This window comes from Heptranchias perlo, chromosome 3 (genome assembly GCF_035084215.1).
Source record: "Heptranchias perlo isolate sHepPer1 chromosome 3, sHepPer1.hap1, whole genome shotgun sequence".
Classification (NCBI taxonomy): domain Eukaryota; kingdom Metazoa; phylum Chordata; class Chondrichthyes; order Hexanchiformes; family Hexanchidae; genus Heptranchias; species Heptranchias perlo.
In genome coordinates this window covers 38,620,746-38,646,485 of record NC_090327.1, presented here as the reverse complement: position 1 = coordinate 38,646,485, position 25,740 = coordinate 38,620,746, and the positions used below count along the sequence as shown (strand labels likewise).

Genomic DNA, 25,740 nt, shown 5'->3' with positions numbered 1-25,740 from the left:
AGAAACTGGAAGAATTGGAGATCAAAATCGATTTCTTTCAGGACAATGACTAATCCACTATGGATCAACTCCAAATTCTTTTCAATGAGGCAGGAGGCTCATTTACAGAATTCACACAAATTGAATCACCTGGATGAGAAACTTCCAAGTGATCCAGAGGAAAATTATTATACGGAGGAAATGGACAAAACTGATCCAGGGAAAATCGTTCACTATGATGAGGGGTCGAGGTACCAGGCAACAGGTTAAAAATTAGGATAATGGGGGTTAAGAAGGGAAGTCAGGTGGAGCTTTTTCACCTTATGGATAATAGAGTTGTGAGACAAGTTAACGGGGCAGGACACTGGCTCACAAGGCAATTGGATCCATTTCTGAGAGAGACGAGATTGAGGAATATGGTAAGAAGGTGGGTTGCTCTTTGAAAAGGGAACAGGCTGCATGTGTTTTCCTGATCCTTACAATTACGTTCTTGAGACCTGTCCCTTCAGAGCTCTGACTGCTGTGGGAACAAACTGCAGCAGCAAAAATTATAAGTAGCTCAACCCCAGGAAGGTTTAAAGAAAACAAATCCATTGCAGGGTGGCGTTCTACATGGATTTATATATTTTGGAACACAAGTTAAACAGTGGACTGAAAGGCATTCTTACTTTACAGAAGTGCTGTTGACTCCTGACACACTGGCCCTGGTCAATTGGCAGCACTGTTTAAGTTAAACTTACCACTCATGCAAATCCAGTGACCACAATTTTTCTGCCATGGGTTCTTGAATCTCACAGGTCTGCCCAGTAAGCATGGCGAGGTGGTTCAGCGCATCACAGTGCTTACAACATGACGCCACGAAGTCAAGAATGCGGGCATACTAACTCAGTGCATAAGGACACCAGCACATGAACCGTGCAGTCCTTTAAACGGTCACAGACTGTGTTCACATCCATGCAGGTACATGGAGGCTGGCTCCAATTAACTGTGTACACCAGCGACAACAGCCAGAGATGATCCTAATGTTGAAAGCACTTAGTGTATCAGATACAAGCCCAGGAATGTAGAAAAGTGGATATTAGTTTATAATTATGGACAATCCATGTATTGTAAAGGAAGCAGCTTCGTGCAAGTTTAAAGAAAATCTCAGGTGGTGTTTTATTCTTCCCCCTTTTCCTGGAGGCGTTGTCTCAAGCTGGGGGATGGTACCAGGGATGTCGGTCACCCTGTTACCATGCCCAATTACCCAGTCATCACGCAAGGCCAGACAATCTAAGCAAGCTATCCAACCATCATGGTCATATACACACTTCCCAGAAGGTTGTCATTGAATAGTGTTTGGGAGGGTAACCTTGGCTGACTTCCCTCCAGCCCTCCCAACCCACCTTTCAACTGAGGTAATCTCCCCCACCACCACCACAGCAGGTTTATACAAAGATTAACACCCATGTTACCCATTCCAGACATCTATTCCCCAAAGTATTGAAGTCAAGGTCTTTATTTTCGCCGAATTATCCATATTCTTCCCCCGTTCTCCTCCCCACTCCCGCCCTAAAAATAGCCCATCTGTGCCAAATATTAATTATAGTCTCACTGAACTGCCACCGTCAATTAAATGGAAGGCTGCAGTGCGGTGTATAATTTTATACGCAGGGCTGAACCGTAATTGTATCAATTACAATAGTAGCAGATTCCATCACTAATCCAGCCTCTGAACGGTTATTACTTTGCTGCTAAGGCACCATCTGGAAGGTTCTACTCTCCTCCCTCCCCCCACCACACACACGCTGTGATATCAAATCAGGCGGATGAGAGAGAAAGGTCTGTCACCTTCAAACAGTCTAATTTATGCAAATCACTGCAACACAAACACACCCTACTCTTTGTAACCCTGATATTAAGTGTTAACTACACCATTCAGAGAAGGATTAGCAGGAAACAGCATAATTAGAGTCCTGACAGTATGTTTTTGAAATCTAAGGATTTTATTTCCTTTCCTCTTATAGCAGGACTTGAAACAACATCTACTGGCAAAGAAGCAAATCTGTCAGCAAAATTCAGCCTCAATTTATGGTATCAGTCAGATAAAGGACGGATGCTCCCTTGCTGGCTCAGCAGCTATAGGCATCACGTGGTGGGCATGCGGGTCCCCTGCTCGACGTCGGGTGTTAGCTGATCTTAATCAGTGCAGCTGGCACAGCACCCTTGGGCTAGGGATAGAAATGTGAGGAAGGGAAAGAGTCATGCTGGAAAATGTAGGGTGAGGGCAGGATCGGGCTCAGTTGTGATGCCTTTCATGGTTGAATAACCTGCTGATGCTTAGGGTGTAGGCTCGTGCGTGAAAAATGGTTCCGGAGGATTGCCCATGGAGTTGAACATCTCGAAAGGAAAGGTGGAGTAGGGGGTAAGCCTGTTGGATAAAACCTTCAACATCCTTTATTAATTGAAGCACAAAGAAAAATCAGTTAAGCCTTCACAATGTAGTAACGATAATACATCTCCAAGTGTCTGTCATTAATTTGGATGTGTACGGCTGTGTGGATTTCTTCTTCCCAATAATTTTAGGACATCACCTCAGATGTCCCCCCGCCCCCACCTCTTGTCCATCGTTGTATGACTTCTATAAGTATAAGGTTGCACAGTAAAGGACCTAAAGAGGAGAGCTGAATGGGGAGGAGCAAGGTTCAGAGAGCAAATATTCTAAAGAAGTGAATTTTGTCTCTGCTTTGTTCCTTTGAGCCCTCTCCTATTTCTCTCCTCACCCATCACTCCAACCAACCTTAACATTGCGGCACACATTCATCATTCCCCCAACACCACACCTCTCCTCACCCTTCACTCCACACTACCATACACTCCCCTAACACACCTTTCCTCACCCTTCACTCCACACTACCATACACTCCCCTAACACACATCTCCTCACCCTTCACTCCACACTACCATACACTCCCCTAACACACATCTCCTCACCCCTCACTCCACCCTGCCTGCGGCACATATCCATATTCCCCTAATACCACACCTTATCTCACCCCTCACTCCACCCTACCAATTATGTAGGGCTCTGGTGAGACCACACCTGGAGTACTGCGTACAATTTTGGTCTCCTTACCTGAGGAAGGATATCATTGCCTTAAAGGGGGTGCAACAAAGGTTCATTAGATTGATTCTTGGGATGAAAAGGTTGTCCTAAGAGGAGAGATTGAGAAGAATGGGCCTACATTCTCTGGAGTTTAGAAGAATGAGAGATGATCTCATTGAAACGTATAAAATTCCTAGAGGGCTTCACAGGGTAGATACTGAGAGGCTGTTTCCTCTGGCTGGAGAGTCCAGAACTAGGGGGCATAATCTCAAGATAAGGGGTCGGCTATTTAGGACTGATATGAGGAAAACGTTCTTCACTCAGAGGGTTGTGAATCTTTGGAGTTCTCTACCCCAGAGCACAGTGGATGCTCAGTCGTTGAGCATCTTCAAGACTGAGATTGATAGATTTTTGGACACTAAGGGAATCAAGGGATATAGGGAAAGGGTGGGAAAGTGGAGTTGAGGCAGAAGATCAGCCATGATCAAATGGCAGAGCAGGCTCGAGGGGTCATATGGCCTACTCCTGCTCCTATTTCTAATGTTCTTACGTTCTCCCCTCCACTCCTGTAGGTGCTGACTGTTGTTGAAGTACAGTTCTATGGACGCTTAACACCCTCTGAAAAGTCTCTTGATTCTTGAGGATGAGTGTTGGCATTCTATTTAATCAGGGGAGAGTGCTACAGCTGAAACTGATCTTTTCCTCACCCATGTCTATACACGTACATTTTCCAGCAGTGGCCACTGGATAGCAGTTGGGAGCCAGAACCCCAACTGATTTCCTCCCCTCACTCCGCTTCCTAGCTCAGTGGCGTTGAAGCCACTTGCCGCATTGGCTGGAATGGGTTAACTCAGCTTAGACTGGAGACCAAACCAGGGATTTTCCTGTTCATGGTTCAGTACTATATTATGCGTGAAGGTTAGCCAATAAGCCACAGGAGGAGCGGACACTACATATACGAAAAGCTCATTTCCAAGTACTTTTCCTCAGTGTCCAGTCACCGAGAAATACCCCATAGAATCACACAGCACAGGAGGGCATTCATAACATTAGTCTGTGCCAGCTCTTTGAAAGAGCTATCCAATTAGTCCCACTCCCCTTATCTTTCTGCACATCCTTGCAGATTTTTTCTTTTCAAGTATTTATCCAGTTCCCTTTTGAAAGTTACTTTTGAATCTGCTTCCACCACCCTTTCAGGTAGTGCATTCCAGATCATAACTCGCTGCGTAAAAAAAATTCTCCTTATCTCCCCTCTGGTTCTTTTGCCAATTATCTTAAATCTGTGTCCTTTGGTTAATGACCCTTCTGCCAGTGGAAACAGTTTCTCCCTATTTACTCTATCAAAACCTTTCATAATTTTAAACACCTCTATTAAATCTTTCCTTAACCTTCTCTGTTCTAAGAAGAACAATCCCAGCTTCTCCAGTCTTTCCACATAATTGAAGTCCCTCATCCATGGTACTATTCTAGTAAATCTGCACCCTCTCCAAGGCCATACACCATACAAAGTAACATCACAGACTTAGACATGCTCAGGGGGTAAGATTAGCGCTCCATTAATTGATGAGATTAAAATAGAAGGGGAATAATTCATCACCAACTTTTCTACTGTCTGTGAATTCTACTAAATTAATCACTTGGTTGAGGGGTATGGGGATCGGGTGGGAAAGTGGAGTTGAGGTCGAAGATCAGCCATAACCTTATTGAATGGGGGAGCAGGCTCGAGGGGCCCTATGGCCTACTCCTGTTTCTTATGTTATTATGTAGTTTTGGGAAATAGAACAACCTGCGCCCCATAATCGGCATCACACACACTCCCAAGTTAAGTCTAGCATGAATTAGAAGAGTAAAATCCCAAGAGTGTTTACTCTCAGAATTTGCTCTTTTAAGACAGCAATTAGGAGTGTAAACTTTGGCTGAGTTTCTCCTCCCTAGCCCAGAGGAACTGAGACCATTTGAGATTCCATTTCTGTCAAGATCAGCCATTCTTCATGTGTGAACCTAGGCAGAGGGTGTCAAAGTATTTAACCATGGGGTACATTACAACAGCTCAATCTGGTCCAATGATGACATTTGATCCTCGGCTGACTTTCATCTTCTTAGCCGAGGGGCACTGACAGCAACTGTATTGTTCGTACGATCACCCCAGCAGAAATGTGGACCTTCTCTTCTGTGCATCTCAGTAAAATGGTGTCTTTACTCTTGTGGGAGTGGTTATATCTGAGGGGAAATTGGGAATAGACCCTGTACTGGGATTTGACAGCATATGTGGCCGTGAGGGGAGAGGGGGGGACGAGCGAGAGAGAGCAAGAGGGGGAAAGGACCGAGAAGGGGAGGGGGGGGGAGAGAGAAGAGAGAGAGAGAGATTTTTCTACATTAAAGGTGTTATATATAAATGCAAGTTGTTGAGATTGTTGCATCAGTCTTGACTAGATTTGAACCAGAGTCCCAAGTGAAAGCTTATTGCGGTAATGCACTGCACCATCCAGTGCTGTAAACAATCTGTTGATTTATGCTGAGAGGGAACACAATGGAAAATCATATTGAAATGCACAGACTTGTATTCAACTTAAAAATGAATGTAAAACAAACATTGACATTTTCATTCACTCACTTTGCCATTGGTTTGTTTTTGGCTATCTTTCGTGGTTGTGGTTTTAGCTACTCGAGTCACAGTGCTGGTTTCAGCTTTTCGGTTCAATCTTACCGGCTCAGGCCTTTTCTCTACTGGTTTAGCCTAAATAGATGACAAAGGGCACGGAAAAAAAACAAACACACAAGCAGATGTAATGAGGGAAAAACTCAAGAAAAAAATGTCCCGGAATGAAATGGAATGGAATAATTAACCCAGAGGAGACATTTTTTTTTAAAAGACATCACATCACAATAAAACAGGACAATGTTTTACAGAATATTGTGCAATGTTTCATTTCCTAACTGTTTGACCTCATTCCAAAAGTCATTTATTCACTGATGTTCCAAAATACTTTTTGGCCATAGAAAAATCCCCAGGATTAGTAACAATTAATTTGCTTTCTTTCTTTCCGCCCCCACAAAAACACACATTTCCTCATGTTGGTTGGATTTTATTCCTCCTCCAATTCCCCTTCCACTCTTGCTGTCTAAACCATTCCCCCTGCCCCCAAAAAGGGTGGATGCTACAATGAGCCTCAGTACCTTTGGCTATGGAAGAAGTGTTTGGGGGAGGGTTTCAAGAAGGAAAAAGAAAATCAGTCAGGGTACCTGCTCCTCCTTATCACCATCCAGTGGCCCCTCATGGAGAGTGTGCATACTAGTGTCGATATTGTGCTTTATTCTGTTGCCTCCACAGTGGAATAGTCTGCTGACACTCACTGTCACGGATATGAAGAACTTGGGTGAGGTACAGGAGGGCGCATGGCGTCTATGGACCTGCACCCCAGCAAGTCAATGCTTCAGGAGAGTTAAGGGATAAAACTGGAACCAAGATGGGTAGGATGCCTTGTTGCCAGGAGTCAGACAATACGCTTTTCAAGTTAGCTACTAGGAAGTGCACAGGCTCAGGACACCTTCAAATGGGGAGTCGGGGACCAACTGGGCCAGGATTATCGTTTCATAGCAGAGATGAAGATTGTCAAAGGTCTATGACTGAGCCACAAATGTGAACGTGTATCCTTGCCCTTCTACACTGGGAAAGGGAGACACAGAAAACAGATATTTAAAATGGAAATGAACTCTGAAGGGAAAGGAAGGCCCTGGGGTGGGGTGAGGGATTTACATTATTTTACAAAATTACACCCCCCAATTCTATATTTTAAAAAATTGTACTAGTGGCTGAAGATGCACAGTACATAGCCAGTGTCCAGCTTTTCTCAGGTTTCTCGGCTCTGGATCAATTCTCAGATGTTTCCCTGGGGCTGAGGTCCCAAAGCGGCCTAGCGTCAAGGAGATGACCCAAACTGGCAGATCTCAATTGAGGGCAAAGATCTGACATTTAAAACAAGATAATTTTCCCCAACATTTGCTTGAGTTTAGAATGGGAGCACTATGAATTAAGTGCATACGTCTTCACCCCTCCCAACCGCGCCGCTCAACCTTCCAGCAACTTTTCAGAAGTCAAACAATTTGAACTGTAAGAAAACCGTTTCTTTATCCATCCCTAAATCCTATACACTGCTATTAAGTCACTGCAAACACAGAACGTTGGAAGCACATGCAACAGTTAGTCAACGGGCATTGCTACTGAGCAGAGTCGACAATCAGCCAAGCCTATAGCTGTCAACAGATTAATATATATTGCATATGTTTTTGTCTTATCCACGACTTAGTGGGTAGAAGCATAGCCTAGTGTAGCACTAACCGATAACAACCAGAAAATCGCAGGTCTGGTTCCCGGTCTGTGCCTAGTTAGCTGGTGTTAGCCGGAGTGGCAAAAGAGGTGATACAATTGGATCCAGCGTTCAGAGGGGAGTTCCCTATCTTGATGTTTATCCAGTGACCCCAGCTGGAAAGTTCAGAGTGCGGTCATCCCAAGAACATAAGAAATAGGAGCAGGAGTAGGCCACACGGCCCCTCGAGCCTGCTCCGCCATTCAATAAGATCATGGCTGATCTTCTACCTCAACTCCACTTTCCTGCCCTATCCCCATCAGGCAAAAACAGCATTGAGCTTGCCTGTAATATCTCCTACAATCAAATGGCCCGCTGACATGTTCACACATCAGAAATACTTAGGTAAGGTACAAAGAGCACCTAGTGCCCGAGAAACTACACACCAGCACAAGTCAATGCCTTCAGAAGGGGAGAAATTTAGCAGAAAAAGCAGCTGATTTACTGTTGGTTCGAAAATTTCTATGTGAAATCACAAGGATGGCTGGTGTGGGAAGTGGGAAAACATAATGGTTCAGTAGGAGGTGGCTTGAGAGATGGTGTAGGAGGGAGGGGTTTAAATTCCTGAGGCATTGGGACCGATTCTGGGAAAGGGGGGACCTGTACAAGCTGGACGGGTTGCACCCAAGCAGAACCGGGACCAAAATCCTCGCGGGGGCATTTGCTAGTTCTGTTGGGGAGAGTTTAAATTGGTATGGCAGGGGGATGGGGACCAAAGGGCAGATACAGATGGGACAAATTCAGACCAGGAAACGGGAAGTAGAAAAGCAGTTAGTGACGTAGTTAGTGACTCAGAAAGGCAAAAGAAGCAAAGGTTAAATAGTGTTCAGCACAGGAATTTGATGGGGTTAAAGGGTACATACTTCAATGCAAGGAGTATTACAAACAAAGCAGATGAGCTAAGGGCACAGATAAACACATGGCAGCATGATATCATTGCTATGATATCACGGAAACTTGGCTTCAATAGGGGAATAATTGGCAGCTCAATATCCCTGGATATAGTTTTCAGGCAGGATAGAGTGGGTGATAAAAAAGGAGGTGGGGGTAGCATTATTGGTTAAAGAATCAATTACAGTTGTGAGAAGGGATGATATGCTAAATGGATCATCAATCGAGGCCATATGGGTTGAGCTAAGAAATAAAAAAGGGGCAGCTACACTATTAGGAGTGTACTATAAACCACCGAATAGCGAAAGGGAGATAGAAGAACAAATATGTACGCAAATTTCTGAGTGCAAAAATAAGAGGACAATAATAGTAGGGGACTTCAACTACCCTAACATCAACTGGGATTCAAATAGTGTGAGGGGCACAGACTGCGCAAAATTCTTGATCGGTGTCCAGGAGAACTTTTTTAGCCAGGATGTGACAAGCCCAACAAGAGGGGATGCAATTCTAGGTTTAGTCCTGGGAAATGAAGATGAGCAAATGGGTGAAGTTACAGAGGGTGACCATATTGGGGATAGTGACCACAATTCAGTTAGTTTTGGCATTATTATGGAAAAGGACAGAGTTAAATCAGGAGTAAATGTTTTAAATTGGGGGAAGGCAAATTTTACAGAACTAAGAGGTGATTTGGCAGAAGTGGACTGGACACAACTACTTGAGGAGAAATCAGTGGCAAGCCAGTGGGAGGCACTAAAAAGTGAAATTCTACGGGTACAATGCAGACACGTCCCCTCAAAGAAAAAGGGTGGCACTGCCAAATTTAGAGTCCCCTGGTTGTCTAGAAGTATATGGGGCAAGATAAAGCAGAAAAAGAAAGCTTATGACTGTCACAGAAAACTAAATACTGCAGAAAGCCTAGAGGAGTATAGAAAGTACAGGGATGACGTAAAAAAGGAAATAAGGAAAGCAAAGAGAGGGCATGAAAATATATTAGCTAGTAAGATTAAAGAAAACCCAAAGATGTTTTATCAGTACATTAAGAACAAGAGGATAACTAAAGAAAAGGTGGGACCTATCAGGGATGATAAGGGTAACTTGTGTGTAGAAGCAGAGGATGTGGGTAGGGTTTTAAATGAATATTTTGTCTCCGTATTCACAAAGGAAAGGGATGATCTGGACGTAGTAGTTAAAGAGGAGAGGTGTGAAATATTGGATAAGGTAAACATAACGAGAGAGGAAGTACTAGAGGGACTGGAATCTTGAAAGTTGATAAGTCACCAGGGCCGGATGGATTGTTTCCTAGGCTTTTGAAAGAAGCCAGGGAGGAAATAGCGGATGCTCTGAGAATCATTTTTCAATCCTCACTAGATACAGGGGAGGTACCGGAGGACTGGAAAACTGCAAACATAGTACCATTGTTTAAAAAGGGTACGAGGGAAAGGCCTAACAATTATAGACCGGTCAGCCTTACCTCGGTGGTGGGCAAACTATTAGAATCAATACTGAGAGATAGGATAAACTGTCACTTGGAAAGGCATGGTTTAATCAGGGATAGTCAGCATGGATTTGTTCAGGGAAGGTCATGCCTTACAAATCTGATTGAATTCTTTGAGGAAGTGACAAGGAGGATTGATGAGGGTAGTGCAGTGGATGTTGTCTACATGGATTTTAGTAAGACATTTGACAAGGTCCCACATGGCAGACTGGTCAGAAAGGTAAAAGTCCATGGGATACAGGGAAATGTGGCGAATTGGATCCAAAATTGGCTCAGTAACAGGAAACAAAGGGTAAAAGTCGATGGATGTCTTTGCGAATGGAAATCCGTTTCCAGTGGTGTGCCACAGGGCTCAGTGTTGGGTCCCTTGCTGTTTGTGGTATATATTAATGATTTGGACTTGAATGTAGGGGGCATGACTGGCAAATTTGCAGACGACACAAAAATTGGCCGTGTAGTTGATAGTGAAGAGGATAGCTGTAGACTCCAAGAAGATATCAATGGGTTGGTGGAATGGGCGGAAAAGTGGCAAATGGAGTTCAACCCGGAGAAGTGTGAGGTAATGCACTTAGGGAGGGCAAACATTGAAAGGGAATACGCAGTAAACAGGAATATATTGAGAAGGGTAGAGAAAGTGAGAGACTTTGGAGTGCATATGCACAGGTCACTGAAGGTGGCAGTACAGGTAGATAAGGTTGTGAAGAAGGCATACGGAATGCTCTCCGTTATTAGCCAAGGTATAGATTACAAAAGCAGGGATGTAATGATGGAACTGTATAAAACACTGGTAAGGCCACAGCTGCAGTATTGTGCGCAGTTCTGGTAACCACATTACAGGAAGGACGTAATTGCTCTGGAGAGAGTGCAAAGAAGATTTACAAGAATGTTGCCAGGGCTTGAAAATTGCAGCTACGAGGAGAGATTGAATAGGCTGGGGTTGTTTTCCTTGGAGCAGAGGAGACTGAGGGGAGACTTGATTGAGGTGTACAAAATTATGAGGGGCCTAGATAGAGTAGACAGGAAGTACCTGTTTCCCCTAGCGGAGAGTTCAAGAACTAGAGGACATAGATTTACGCTGATTGGCGGAAGGATTAAAGGGGACATGAGGAAAAACTTTTTTACCCAGAGGGTGGTGGGTGTATGGAATTCGCTGCCCGAATTGGTGGTAGAGGCAGGGACCCTCAACTCTTTTAAAAAGTACCTGGACCTGCACCTAAAGTGCTGTAAGCTGCAGGGCTACAGACCGGATGCTGGAAGGTGGGATTAGAATGGGCACCTGGTTGTTCTTCGAGCCGGCGTGGACACGATGGGCCGAATGACCCCCTTCTGTGCTGTATCTTTTCTATGGTTCTATGAGGTACTCTTCTGAGGTTGGGGTTATGACACATCATTGGGGCAGTGTAGGGGCAGCTTCACTCTGCATCTAACCCATGGGGTACCTGACCTAGAAGTGCAAGGTAGTGTAAAGGGAGCTTTACTTTGTATCTATGCTGTACCTGCCCTGGGAGTGTTTGATGGGACAATGTAGTGGAAGCTTTACTCCGTATCTAACTTATGCTTATCTAACCTGGCAATAACTGATGCTGACTTTGGGATTCCAAAGTGGAAAAGTGTGTCAGTTCCCCAACACTGACATACCTCACCTTCACAAAAAGTATCGTTTTCTTTTCTGTGTGCCAAATTAAAAACTGCAACTGAATATTTGAAACTTACTTTGATTTGACTTTGGGCGCTGCATAAAGCAAATTATAAATGGATTAAATCGCTGCAGTGAGGTTGGTTTACAGCAACGGTGAATGTGCCTCACAATCTGGGCCAACAGCTCTGTTGTGTTAGGACAGCACCATGTCAAGCTGCACTACTCTGCTCACTCCAGATAGATTAGAATTAAAAAACAGAACATGCTGGAAACAAGTTGCAAGTTAAGTCAGTGTCTGGATAGGGAGAGATGGCATGTTGGGTGGTACCCTTCATCAGCCTCCAGCCAATGGCAATTACAATGGGGTTGTGACTTCAGTCTAGACCCAGCGCTGATGTTGAACGGCCCAACCTTGGGAAAGCACAGCACCAGCTGGATACTGATGAAATAACCCAATGGAAGCATTAACCTACTCTTTCAGGTGTTGACTGACTTGATGTTCTTCCCTTTTCTGAAAGTATACAAGAAATGATACGGAGGATCTACAAAGTATCCGCCAGACACCTCTTAAGAGTATTGTGAAAAGTTCTCGTCACCACACCGCCAAAAATGATAGATGAACTTGAGAGGGTGCAGAGCACAGCTGCAAGGCAGTTGGAGAGAAGGTGGAGTTCATTGAGATATATAAAATATTAAATGCGACAGATAAACAAACTCAATTTTATCTTAAACTAGACAAGTGGGAACAGAGGACAAAAATTAGCAATATGGAAATTATAAAGGATAACAAATGTTTAGAATAAGCTGTTAGGCACATATATTAGCAACTTTTAAAGTGCAGCTACACTTTCAAAATTTCCTACATTACAACATGTACTGCACTTCAAAAGTACTTAATTAGCTGTAAAGCGCTTTGAGACTCCTGAGGTTGTGAAAGACACTATATAAATGCTAGTCTTTCTTTTAATGGGAGAATTAGGATAAGCTTTGATGGGCCGAGTGACCTTTTCTTCACCAGCATTGTCATTTCATTTCAGATTTCTAGCACTTGCTTTTTCTTTGTAACCCCAATTGGACTGGATCGACGGGGAGTTTAATCAAAATCTGCCTGCTCATTTACCTCCAAATAAAATATGCAATCTCTTACCTTCCCTCCTCCTGGCTGGTATTTGATGTTATCTGTGGATCCGATTTTCGACTTAATGTTTTTCAGGTCCGGTGCGGGGGCACTGGTTGGCCGTGGTTGCTTTGGAGCTGCTGCTACAGTGGGTTTTGAAGGCGTGCGAGGGATGGGTGCCACCCTCTTGGCCTCCGAAGCAGCAGTTGTCTTCAATGCCAATGTTCTGGGTGTCCGAGAGGTGTTGGACAATGATGTTCCAGGGGTGCCCATGCCCAGCGGGGTGCTTGGTGTACTTGGGGTAGTGCCAGTGCTCTTAATAGAGGTTGTGGAAGCAGTCTTTGGGCGACCTGTCTCACCTAAGGTCAAAAAAAAATATCAGGCTATTTTCTCCACAGGTGTAGCTGACTCCTTCCTATATCAGGCTGATCTAGTGGTTAAAAATATAAATAAATTTGACAAAATGAGGAACTGTGATAACGATGAGGAATTATTTCACAAGAACAAACAATCCATAGTATGAATGATCGGATTGGTCCCAAAATTCAAAAAGACCACTATGCTCTCTCATACCCCTCAATCAGTTCCTTCACCAAACAAAAAAAAAGATCCATCTCTCTCTTGAATTTACTGATCTTGCATCTCCACAGGCAGTCTAATTCATACGTTCGCTGTGTGAAGTCATTAAGTCAATTTGGGGACCTACTGAGGTAACAGGGACTTCGATCTGGCACAGGAAAACATTTATATGGGAGCAAATGCATCAAAACCAAGGTTCATTCCAAGGAAAGAAGCAAATCTGTGCTCAACCATCCCACCTACCTTCTGATGGTCAGGCCAGCTGAGTACCACTGTCAGATACCCATGATCAGCCTACACAAGTCTAGAGTCTCCCAATGACTCAGTAAGTTTATCAAGTGGGTAACTGAACTATTCAGATCAGAGAGGTTCCAGGTTTTATCCCCAGTTTGTGCTGTTAGCTGGACTTGAGGTGGTGGGGGTGGTGGTCAACAACTGGCCTTAGTACCCCAGGGTAAATGGAGAGGTGCATTTGGCCTCAGCACCACTGGTTGGTGGGGACAGAGGAGAAAATCAGTTCCTGATCACTAACCAGCAACTCTGGTGGAAAAAATACACGTGTCGATATTGGATGAGGCCAGGATCGGGGTCAGTTGTAAAAACCCACATGATTTGAATAGTTTGCCAAAACTCATTGTTCAGGCTCAACAAGAAGACTAGCCACTTGGGTGAGGTACCAGAGGGCAGCTGGTGCTCATGGAACCATATCCCAACCAAGGAGCTAACACCTTCAAGGGAGGGGAAAAAAAGGGCATTGTGTGACAATGCAAAACTCTTGGGGGTGGTGGTGAAATAGAAATAAAAGAGACAGCAGTAAAGTGAATTCACATTACCCAAGGGTGATTTTGCAGACAGAGACTTCTTCGCCTCTGTAGATTTGGGTTCAGTCTTGATAGCTGAAAATAAAATGTTTAAAGGAGTTATGATAATTTTAATACTACTGGTCTGGTACCAGCTCTTTAACTGCCGCTGCCTACTTTGCTACGCCCATCTCTCTTTAGACACTGTTATATTTTCCGTACTTTGCCGATGAGAGTAGTGCCGTTCCTTTATATTTCCTCTCCATATGATCCCAATGTAGGACTGCTCAGGGGGTAGGCCTGAAATCACTGTTTCATGTTGCAACTGTATGTAGTGAAGCTAAGGAACTGGACATTGAGCCAGTCCTTTGCCAGTGTACTTGAGTCACAACCCTCGTATTCATTGCCGATGGACTGAACCAGCTTGGTGCATCACCATATTTGCATCACAATGCGAAATAGCAGGCCAACACAGGTCACAGAAACATAGAAAATAGGAGCAAGAGTAGGCCATTCGGCCCTTCGGGCCTGCTCCACCATTGAAAATGATCATGGCTGATCATCTAACTCAGTACCCTGTTCCCGCTTTTTCCCCATATCCCTTGATCCCTTTAGCATCAAGAAATATATCTATCTCCTTCTTGAATACATCTAATGACTTGGCCTCCACTGCCTTCTGTGGTAGAGAATTCCACAGGTTCACCACCCTCTGAGTGAAGACATTTCTCCTCATCTTGGTTCTAAATGGCATACCCTGTATCCTGAGACTGTGACCCCTGGTTCTGGACTCCCCAGCCATTGGGAACATCCTCCCTGCATCTAGTCTGTCTAGTCCTGTTAGAATTTTATATGTTTTGATGAGATCACCTCTCATTCTTCTAAATTCTAGTGAATATAGGCCTAGTCGACCCAATCTCTCCTCATACGTCAGTCCTGCTATCCCAGGAATCAGTCTCGTAAACCTTTGTTGCACTCCCTCCATGGCAAGGACATACTTACTCAGATAAGGAGACCAAAACTGCACACAATACTCCAGATGTGGTCTCACCAAGGCCCTGTATAACTGCAGTAAGACATCCCTGCTTCTGTACTCAAATCCTCTTGCAATGAAGGCCAACATACCATTCGCCTTCCTAACTGCTTGCTGCACATGATTGCTCGCTTTCAGCGATTGGTGTACAAGGACACCCAGGTCTCGTTACACCTCCCCTTTTCCCAATCTATCACCATTCAGATAATAATCTGCCTCTGTTTTTACAACCTAAGTGGATAACCTCACATTTATCCACATTATACTGCATCTGCCATGTTCTTGCCCATTCACCCAACTTGTCTAAATCACATTGGAGCCTCTTTGCATCCTCCTCACAGCTCACATTCCACCCCAGTTTTGTGTCGTCTGCAAACTTGGAAATGTTACATTTAGTTCCCTCATCCAAATCATTGATATATATTGTGAATAGCTGGGGCCCAAGCACTGATTCCTGCAGTACCCCACTAATCACTGCCTGCCACCCGGAAAAATACCCGTTTATTCCTACTGTCTGTCAACCAATTCTCAATCCATGCCAGTATATTCCCCCCAATCCCATGTACTTCAATTTTGCACACTAACCTCTTGTGTGGGACCTTATCAAAAGCCTTCTGAAAATCCAAATACACCACATCCACTGGTTCTCCCCTATCTATTCTACTTGTTACATCCTCAAAAAACTCCAGCAGATTTGTTAAGCATGATTTCCCTTTCATAAACCCATGCTGACTTTGTCCAATCCCGTTATTGCCCTCCAAGTGTTCTGTTATCACATCTTTTATAATAGACTCTAGCATTTTCCCCACTACTGATGTTAGGCTAACTGGTCTGTAATTCCCTGTTTTTTCTCTCCCTCCTTTTTTAAATAGTGGGGTTACATTTGCCACCCTCCAATCTGTAGGAACTGTTCCAGAGTCTATAGAATTTTGCAAGATGATCACCAATGCATCCATTATTTCCAGGGCCACTTCCTTTAGTACTCTGGGATGTAGATTATCAGGCCCTGGGGATTTGTCAGCCTTTAGCCCCATTAATTACCCTAGCACTGTTTTTTTTTACTAATACTGGTTTCCTTCAGTTCCTCCCTCTCACTAGACCCTTGGTTCCCTAACATTTCTGGGAGGTTATTTGTGTCCTCCTTTGTGAAGACAGAACCAAAGTATGTGTTTAATTGTTCTGCCATTTCTTTGTTCCCCATTATAATTTCCCCCATTTCTGACTGTAACGGACCTACATTTGTCTTTACTAATCTTTTTCTCTTGACGTATTTATAGAAGCTTTTACAGTCAGTTTTTATGTTCCCTGCTAGTTTACTCTCATACTCTATTTTTTCCCCTCTTAATATATCTCTTTGCCCTCCTTTGCTGAATTCTGAACTGCTCCCAATCCTCAGGCTTGCCGCTTTTTCTGGCAATTTTATATGTCTCCTCTTTGGATCTAATACTATCCCTAATTTCTTTTGTAAGTCACGGTTGAGCCACCTTTCCTGTTTTATTTTTGCGCCAGACAGGAATGAATAATTGTTGTAATTCCTGCACACGTTCTTTAAATATTAGCCATTGCCTATCCACCGTCATCCCTTTTAGTAAAGTTCCCCAATCTATCATAGCTAACTTGCACCTCATACTTTCGTAATTTCCTTTATTTAGTTTCAGGACCCTAGTTTCAGATTCAACTACTTCACTCTCCATCTTAATGAGGAATTCTATCATGTCATGGTCGTTCTTCCCTAAGGGACCCCGCACAACAAGATTGTTAATTAATCCTTTCTCATTGCACAATACCCAGTCTAGGATCGCCTGTTCTCTAGTTGGTTCCTCAACGTATTGGTCTGGAAAACCATCACGTACACACTCCAGGAATTCCTCCCCCACAGTTTTATTGCTAATTTGGCTTGACCAATCTATATGCAGATTAAAGTCACCCATGATTATAGTTGTACCCTTCTTACATGCGTCTCTAATTTCCTGTTTAATGCCCTCCCCTACATCTCCACTACTCTAATGACAGATTGGAAGAGGCACAAGTTGGAATAGGGCATTTCAGGTCATTTATATTTCTAAGCGCAGCTGAAGGAAAACTTCCCATTTGCACTCATTAAGGTGAGGGAGGTTAGCGCTGGGGAATGGAACTTTTCCCAGTTCTCCCAGGACAGGTATAGCATAGACAAAAGCAGCAAGAAGCTCCCACCACTCAGCCCCCCTCAGAAAGCGCCTCCTACAGTGTGGCTTTTTTTGCATTTCCCACGCTAGACATCTTGTGACCTTTCTGGGTGAGACTATCAATTAGTGCCAAATTAGGGACTCATGCCCACTCGAAACTGGGTTCAGACTGCCCAAACTGATTTCACATGGAACCTTTATAGCCAGTAAGCAGAGAAAACTTTCATGTATTCATCTAGGACAAATTGGAACCCATGTCTCAAAGGGTTGAAGGGTGGTAGCTAACCCACTGCACTACCCCTTCACATATCCAATGACATCAAGACTTTGATACGTACATGTCGGCCTTTTAGGGGTAGAGAGCGTGGTATTTCTCTGAGTGGATCCAGTAGTAGTGGCCACTTTTTGCAGCGATGTGGTACTGCTCTTAATGATAGTGTTGCTGGATGTTTTTGTCACACCTGCAGACGATGGTCTGGATGAGGGGAGCTTCACTGGGCTCTTGACCTCAGTTGCCTGCAAAAATATAAAGGGTTTTCAGCATCACTGTCCGTTTTGTAGCATCAGAATGAGGGGAAACTAGAGCTTTCCCTGATGGCTTAGTGGGTAAAGAAAGAGACTTGCATTTATAGATCATCTCAATACATCTCTCAAATATCTTAAAATAGTTCATACACAATTACTTACTTTCAAGTGTAATGATATACGGAGATAAATGAAGCAGCCATTTTGCACATAGTAAGATCCCAAAAACAGCAATGAAATGAGTGAGAAATAGGCTGAATTTGGTAAGTTCAGAGGGGAAGTGAAAAAGGTAAATAAGAGGGGTAAAGACAGAGTATGAGAATAGACTGGCGGCAAACATAAAAGGGAATCCAAAAGTCTTTTACAGTAAATAGGTAGTAAGAGATGGGGTGGGACCGATCAGGGACCAAAAAGGAGATCCACACATGGAGGCAGAGGTTCTAAATTAGTACTTTACATCTGTCTTTACCAAGGAAGAAGATGCTGCCAAAGTCTCAGTAAAGGAAGATGTAGTTGAGATACTGGATGGGCTAATAATTGATAAAGAGGAGGTACTACAAAGGCTAGCTGTACTTAAAGTAACCAATTTTACAACACCAAGTTATAGTCCAGCAATTTTATTTTAAAGTAGATAAGTCACCCAGTCCGGATGAGATGCATCCTAGGTTGCTGAGGGATGTTAGGGTGGAAAATGCGGCGGTACTCGCCATAATCTTCCAAACATCCTTAGATGTGGGGGTGGTGCCAGAGGATTGCAGAATTGCAAATGTTACACGCGTGTTCAAAAAAGGGTGTAAGGATAAACCCAGCAACTACAGGCCAGTCAGTTTAATCTCAGTGGTGGGTAACTTTTAGAAACGATAATCCGGGACAGAATTAGCAGTCACTTGGACAATTGTGGATTGATTAGGGAAAACCAGCACGGATTTGTTAAAGGCAAATAGTGTTTAACTAACCTGATGGAGTTTTTTGATGAGGTGACAGAGAGGGTCGATAAGGGCAATGCGGTTGATGTGGTGCATATGGACTTTCAAAAGGCGTTTGATAAAGTGCCGCATAATAGGCTTGTCATCAAGATTGAAGCCCATGGAACAAAGGGGGCAGTAGCAGCATGGATACAAAATTGGATAAGTAACAGGAAGCAGAGAGTAGTGGTGAACGGTTGTTTTTCGGATTGGAGAGAGGTGTACAGTGGTGTTCCCCAGGGGTCGGTATTAGGACCACTGCTTTTCTTGATATATATTAATGATTTGGACTTGGGTGTACAGGGAACAATTTCAAAATTGGCAGATGACACAAAACTTGGAAGTGTAGTGAACAGTGAGGAGGACAGTGATAGACTTCAAGAGGATATAGACAGGTTGGTGGAATGGGCGGACGTGTGGCAGATGAAATTTAACACAGAAAAATGCAAAGTGATACATATTGGTAGGAAAAACGAGGAGAGGCAATATGAAGTAGAGGGCACAATTCTAAAAGGGGTACAGGAACAGAGAGATCTGGGGGTATATGTGCACAAATCGTTGAAAGCGGCAGGGCAGGATGAGAAAACGGTTAAAAAAGCATAAGGGATCCTGAGCTTTATAAATAGAGGCCAAGAGTACAAAAGCAAGGAAATCATGATGAACCTTCATAAAACACTGGTTCGACCACAACTGGAGTATTGTGTCCAGTTTTGGGCACTGCACTTTAGGAAAGATGTGAAGGCCTTAGAGAGGATGAAGAAAAGATTTACTAGAATGATTCCAGGGATGAGGGACTTTAGTTACATGGATAGACTGGAGAAGCTGGGGTTGTTCTCCTTGGAACAGAGACGGTTGAGAGGAGATTTGATAGAGGTATTTAAAATTATGAAGGGTCTAGACGGAATAGATAAAGAGAAACTGTTACCATTGGCGGAAGGATCAAGAACCAGAGGACATAGATTTAAGGTGACTGGCAAAAGAACCAAAGGTGACATGAGGAAAAATGTTTTTTTGCAGCAAGTGGTTAGGTTCTGGAATGCACTGCCAGGGCGGGTGGTGGAAGCAGATTCAATTGTGGCTTTCAAAAGGGAACTGGGTAAGTATTTGAAAGGAAAATATTTGCACGGCTGCAGGGATAGGGTGGGGGAGTGGGACTAGCTGGATTGCTCTTGCAGAGAGCCGGCACAGACTCGATGGGCCAAATGGCCTCCTTCCGTGCTGTAACTTTTCTATGATTCTATGAACGACAAGTTAAAGGTTTTTTTTGGTGGTGTTGGTTGAGGGATGAATGTTGGCTCGGACAATGGGAAACTTCCTGCTCTTTTTCGAATATTGCAATAGGATCTTTAACATCCACTTGAACCCTAGGAACAGGCAAACAGGACCTTGGTTTAACACTGCATCGAAGGATAGCAACTCAGACAATGCAGCATATCCCTCAGCACTACAATGAAGTGTCAGCCTCGATTACGTGCTCAGGTCAGAGAATGGGACTTGAACCTAGAACCTTCTGATTCAAAGGCGACAGTGCTACCAACTGAGCCAGCTGGTCTGCTGCTGAACTACACAAGCTACAAAGGTACAGGTTTAATTCCTGTTCTGAGTTTGCTAATCACAGCCTTCACTACTACTGACTTCTGTGCTGCTGGAAGAGGAACGACCAGGCTGGGTTCTTGTTTCTGATCACTATGCAGCAACCCCCGGGGCTTTGGCTGCAAGACTTGTACGGATGAGTGGATGGGGCCCGTGGAATTAAGGCAAAACATGAGTCGGTACCTTGAGGCAGAGAAGGCAAAAGAAACTGGAGGAAAAACTGCTGCATCCTGATAAGCTACATGCATAGATCCTACTAAATCCAATTTCAAGCAATTCGATAATGTGGCAATTTATATATTCTTGCTTCAAGATGTTGGAGGGAAAGGCAGTTTAACATGCAAACTTGCAAATCACCTCCACAGCACGAGTAAACAGAAAAATATATGTCTTTAAAATTATGAAATCACTTACTTGTCTGAACAGATTACGAATAAAAGGGCCGATTCTGTGCTCTCAGCCTTGCCCGCAGGCAATATATTATGGGAAATCAGATGTCATGAGTTTGCCATTTCTTGCATTAAGCTCCCTGCGAGCTTGGGCCCCCCATTGGGAGTGCAGGATCATAGAATTGGCCCCAGAGTTTTTGTCCCTCTGATGGATTGTGGAAGAACTCCTCAGAACTCCTCATACTCCAAACTTGCCAATCTCCTCCCCTCCCCTCAATCAATATTTTGCTGATGAAATTAACCGGCCCTAACTCCATCACCAGCTTCTAGTCTAGACATCACGGATCATTGGGTCCATCAGATACACTTCTTCCAAAGATGATGTACAAAACTGATAATTTGTTTTCAAATGTAGTGAACAAAACAGATGTTAAAACTTTATCTAAAGATAAGCTAGGAAATCACAGCTGCCATTTCATAGAGAAGCTCTCTAGCTGTATTCAAATATAAACATCAGTCAGTCAAGCGCATTACCTCTACAGATGCATTAATTCTCTACGGACTAAAGGGCTTTCTATTTTTGTCTGTCTCCTCCAGGCTTGATTTCTGCAATGCTGTTCTTGCCAGCATTCCAAGCTCTACCTTACATGACTTCTAACCTGTCCATAACTCTGTTGCTTTCTTGTACTAAGCCCAACACTCTTCATCACTCCAGCCCTCATTGGCCTCTTAACTCCCCACCTCCCAACACATCAACTCTTAATCCTAGTCTTCAACTCTCTCCATGGTCTCGTTCCTCCCTACCTTCTTCAACTCTGGATCTTGGCATACATCCTCCGCATCTGGCAAAATGTGTACCCTCTCCCTGTGCTCCACCATCAGTGGAAGAGCCTTCAGCCACAAACCGCCTACACTCTGGAATACATTTCCTAAACCTTTCCACCTTGTTCCACTTTGCTCCTCTTCAAAACTCTCTGTGCTTTCTTCCACCTCCAACGTTTCTCCCTTTTTCTCAATCTGTCCACAATAGCATTGGTAGGAGTGAAGACCAAGCCTCCTCTTCACAGTGAGGACACATTTATCAAGCTGGGAAACCAACTCTGGTTCAATGGGGTGTGTAGAAGGGATAGCAGAACAAATCTAACGTGAATAATCACGGTTCTATCAGCTGCCTCCCAATTATCAGCAATCATTAGTGCCATCAAACAATACCTACACACCAATAAAGTATTCACTAACGCTCAGTTCAAGTTCCGCCAGAACCACTCGGCTTCTGACCCGTCACAGCCTTGATCCAAACATGGACACAAGAGCTGAATGCCAGTGGAGAAGTGAGAGCAGGTAGCCTCGACATCAAGGCAGCATTCGACTGAGTATGGCACCTCCCTGTCCCATGACCTCTGCTACCGAGGGCAGCAACATTAAGGGAACATTGCAAGTTGCCATCCAAGTCACACATCATCCTGACTTGCCATTCCTTCATTGTTGCTGGGTTAAAATCCTGGAATTCCCTAACACCATCACGGGAGCACCATCACATGGACTGCAGTGTTTCAAGGAGAAGGTCCACCACTACCTTTCCAGGGCATTTAGGGATCGGCAATAAATGTGGCCATGCCAGAACCGGTCACATCACAAGAACAATTTTTTTAAAGAAGTAATTCAAGATGATTCCAAGGATAAGAACCTATAGTTGTGGGGAGAGATGTGAGGTACTAGGACTATTTCCTCTGAAGCAGAGAAGGTTTAATTGAGATTTTTAAAATTATGAATGGTTTTAATAGAGTGAATACGGAACAGCTATTTCCTCTGGTTGGGTAGTCAGTGATGATCAGTTTAAAAATCAGAGAAAAGCTTGATGAAATTTTATTTCTTCAGAGTTGTTAGAGCACGTAATATTTTGCCATAGGAATGGTTGATGCAGAGATCATTGCATCTTCAAAGGGAAGAGTGAACAATTGAAGCAGATGATGATACAGGGCAATGGGGAGGGAGCAGTGCAGTGGGTTTAGTTTTGGATTGCTTTAGCAAAGAGATAGTTGGCCAAATGGCCTCCTTATGCACTGTAAGCTCCTCTCTCTTGGTTTTCTTAACTCTCTGTAAACCTCATGGGACACTTCTTTGTGTGAAAGGTGAGAGAAACGTGATATTTGGCAGCTTTGGTCTGCTCTTTGCTTCCCATGCTCCCCTCCCCAAAAAATCTCAAAACACACTCAGGATTATAAATCATTATGACTTCAAATCATATTCAAGAAAGGTGACAGAGCAATACCTGGCAAATAAAGACCCATTAGCCCAACCGTAATCATCAAAAACAAATGAAAGAACGAAGTTTCATTTATATAGTACCTTTCACATCCTCAGAACGTTCCAAAATGTTTCACAATTAAATAGTTTTGAAGTGCAGTCACTTATGTAATGTAGGCAAACACAGTAGCCAATTTCCCTACAACAGCTACAAAATGAATGACTAATTAATCAGTTTTAGTGGTGTTGGTTGAAAGATAAATATTGGCCAGGACATCAGAACTCCTCTGCTGTTCTTTGAATAGTGCCATGGAATCTTTTATATCCACTGAAGAAGGCAGATGGGGCCTCAGTTTAATGTCTCATCTGAAAGACAGCACCTCTTGACAATGCAGCACTCCATTGCTGCACTAAAGCGTAAGCCTGAATTATGTGCTCAAGTCTTTGGAGTGAAACTTGAACCCATGACCTTCTGGGCTCGAATTTAGCAGGCCTGCGGGTTCCCAGCGGGTGGTCCTCCGGGAGCGTCGAAAACGCGAACGGCGAAATTAGTGGGTTGCCCACGCGATCGTAGCAGGCAATCCACTAATAGGATCCAATTACCTGCTCCTCCGGGGTCCACGGCGCTGGCCTGCGCGTCGGGCGGGCTGCGCATGCGCAGTACGATCTGTCAGCTGGAGGCTCTCTAGTTAAAGGGGCAGTCCTCCACTGACAGATGCTGCAACCAATGGGACAAATTGCAGCATGGAGCAGCCCAGGGGGAAGGCTGCTCCCAGTTTAATGATGCCTCACCCCAGGTATCATCAGATGGGGTGAGGAGGAGGGGGAGGACACAGATCTTCCCCCCGGCGGGCGGGAGGAAGCGGCCTGCCTCTGCCACCAAGAAGGCCTGGCTCGAGGTGGCAGAGGGGGTGACCTGCGCCACCAACATATCGCCCACCTGCATACAGTGCAGGAGGTGCTGCAATGACCGCAGTAGGTCAGCCACAGTGAGAACACGAAGTCTTTCCCCTACACTCCGTCTGCCACAACACTGCCCCCACCCCAAATCTCCTTCGGCACCGCCAACACTATTCTGTCACATCACCCTTCATGCCCACTCACACCCCATCCTCATCTTACCTCCACCTACTCACCTCGCCAGTACTCATCCTGCCACTAACACGCGACCCAATCCTCATACAATCTCATGGCTCCATCCCATACTCACCCTCTCGTGCATCTCCCTCACGGCCAGCCTCACTCAACCTGCCACCACCTGTGCTGCAGCCACAGGGCATGCATCACATATGTGCAGTAGGCAGGGTAAGGCAAACGTCTCGTCAGCATGAAGGGGGTGCACAAGGGTGTCTGAGGGTTTGTCATGGGTGTTACCCATATTGAATTTCAGAGCCACAAACAGCACACATTATATTGACACCACCACTGCCATGTCTCCGCGAATCCTGTCCATTGTGTCCAATAATGCCCGCTCCTGGGTATCACTATGAGGACCCACCACTGATGCCACCCATCGTGTTACTGCAGAGTAGGTGCAGGTGTATTTGCAGGGCTCGTCCGCGCAGACAACTGAGAGACATCGGCGGTGTTGCCGGCTGCACCCTGGAAGGATGCGGAGGAGAAGGTGTGGAGGACAGTGGTGACTTTGCCAGCGACAGGTAAGCAGTTGGTGCTGGGGCCAGCCAGGAGCAGCTCGGCATGAAAGAGGCTGCAGATCTCCACGACTACATGTCGAGCGAATCTGCGCCTCCCTGTGCACTGCTGCTCGGAGAGGTCCGGGGAGCTGCGCCTCGGTCTGTGGACCCTGTGGCGAGGGTAGTGCCCTCTGCGACGCGTCTCTCTCTGCGGTAGCCCTCCCTCCTGCTGTGCAGGTGGGCGTGCAACCACACCGTGTTGGGGGGATCCACGTCTCTGCGGCGGACGGCGTGGACTGCGAGGCTGCTGGTGGTGGTCATGCTCTTCGTCCTCCGAGGGTGTCCACACACCACCCAACTGGCAGGTGTTGGTCTGAGGGGTTGTGCAGGGTAGGTGTGTGGTTCCTCGGACTGGGGCTGCGGTTTCGTGTCGGTCTGTCCTCTGGCTTGGCCGGGGGGTGGTGGGGGGCAGGGGTTGCCCTATGTGACGCGGTGGCCTCCTGCGTGGGTGAGGGCTCTCCCCCGTGGAGTGCACCTTGGCACCTGCCACAGGCTGCTGGCTGCAACACGCCTGGTTTGAAGGGTCCTGTTTCCCCCAGTGTGGGAAACTGACTGCTTTGAACGTAAAATCCCACACTTCCTCTTTTGACAGCTGCTTCAGCTCATTAGCTGACCACAACGAGCAAGTTAAGTGCTCTCAAGCGGAACCCCGCTGGCTTTAATTGCCTGCGGGATTCCCACCAGCGGGGCTTGCGCGCGCAGCCCCGCACGTCAGCGCGGTACCCGGAAGTGGCCGGGATTTCGTCCGAATCCAGTCACGTGATCGGAGATCGGGATTTTCGGGGCCCCCCCGCTGGAAACCCGCAGGTAACCCGACCCTAAAATCGAGCCCTCTGACTCAGAGATGCGAGTGCTACCACTGAGCCAAGGCTGACACTTAAATGCAATTCAATGAAATGGAAGAGTTCATGTATGAAAATAATAAGTGACAGGGAGCAGGACTTTAGAAGGAGCGGAACTTGCAGGGCGAGGAATGGGAAACTCAGAGGAGGCAGCCAAGAGCTCACAAAGAGAACATGACAACATAAGAACATAAGAAATTGGAGCAGGAGTAGGCCAATCGGCCCCTTGAGCCTGCTCCGCCATTCAATAAGATCATGGCTGATCTGATCCCAACCACAAATCTAAAGAACACAAGAAGTCGGAGCAGGACCCGGCCACATAGCCCCTGGGCCCTCTC

At 45.1% G+C, this 25,740-nt stretch overlaps 1 protein-coding gene across 9 annotated transcripts in view; it reads right to left on the bottom strand.

The window, feature by feature from the left end:
- Window positions 1-25,740, bottom strand: part of LOC137312378 (microtubule-associated protein 4-like) — a 365,287-nt gene that overhangs the window by 20,155 nt on the left and 319,392 nt on the right. For 7 of the 9 annotated variants that reach the window (XM_067978952.1, XM_067978971.1, XM_067978985.1 and 4 more), the window contains 4 exons: window positions 17,486-17,663; window positions 13,986-14,048; window positions 12,604-12,932; window positions 5,679-5,801 (listed from right to left, as the gene is read on the bottom strand). In XM_067978952.1, the coding sequence (XP_067835053.1) occupies window positions 5,679-5,801; window positions 12,604-12,932; window positions 13,986-14,048; window positions 17,486-17,663 (693 nt within the window). The remainder of the gene's footprint in view (window positions 1-5,678; window positions 5,802-12,603; window positions 12,933-13,985; window positions 14,049-17,485; window positions 17,664-25,740) is intronic. The other 2 variants (XM_067978975.1, XM_067978995.1) reach the window with 1 other exon arrangement.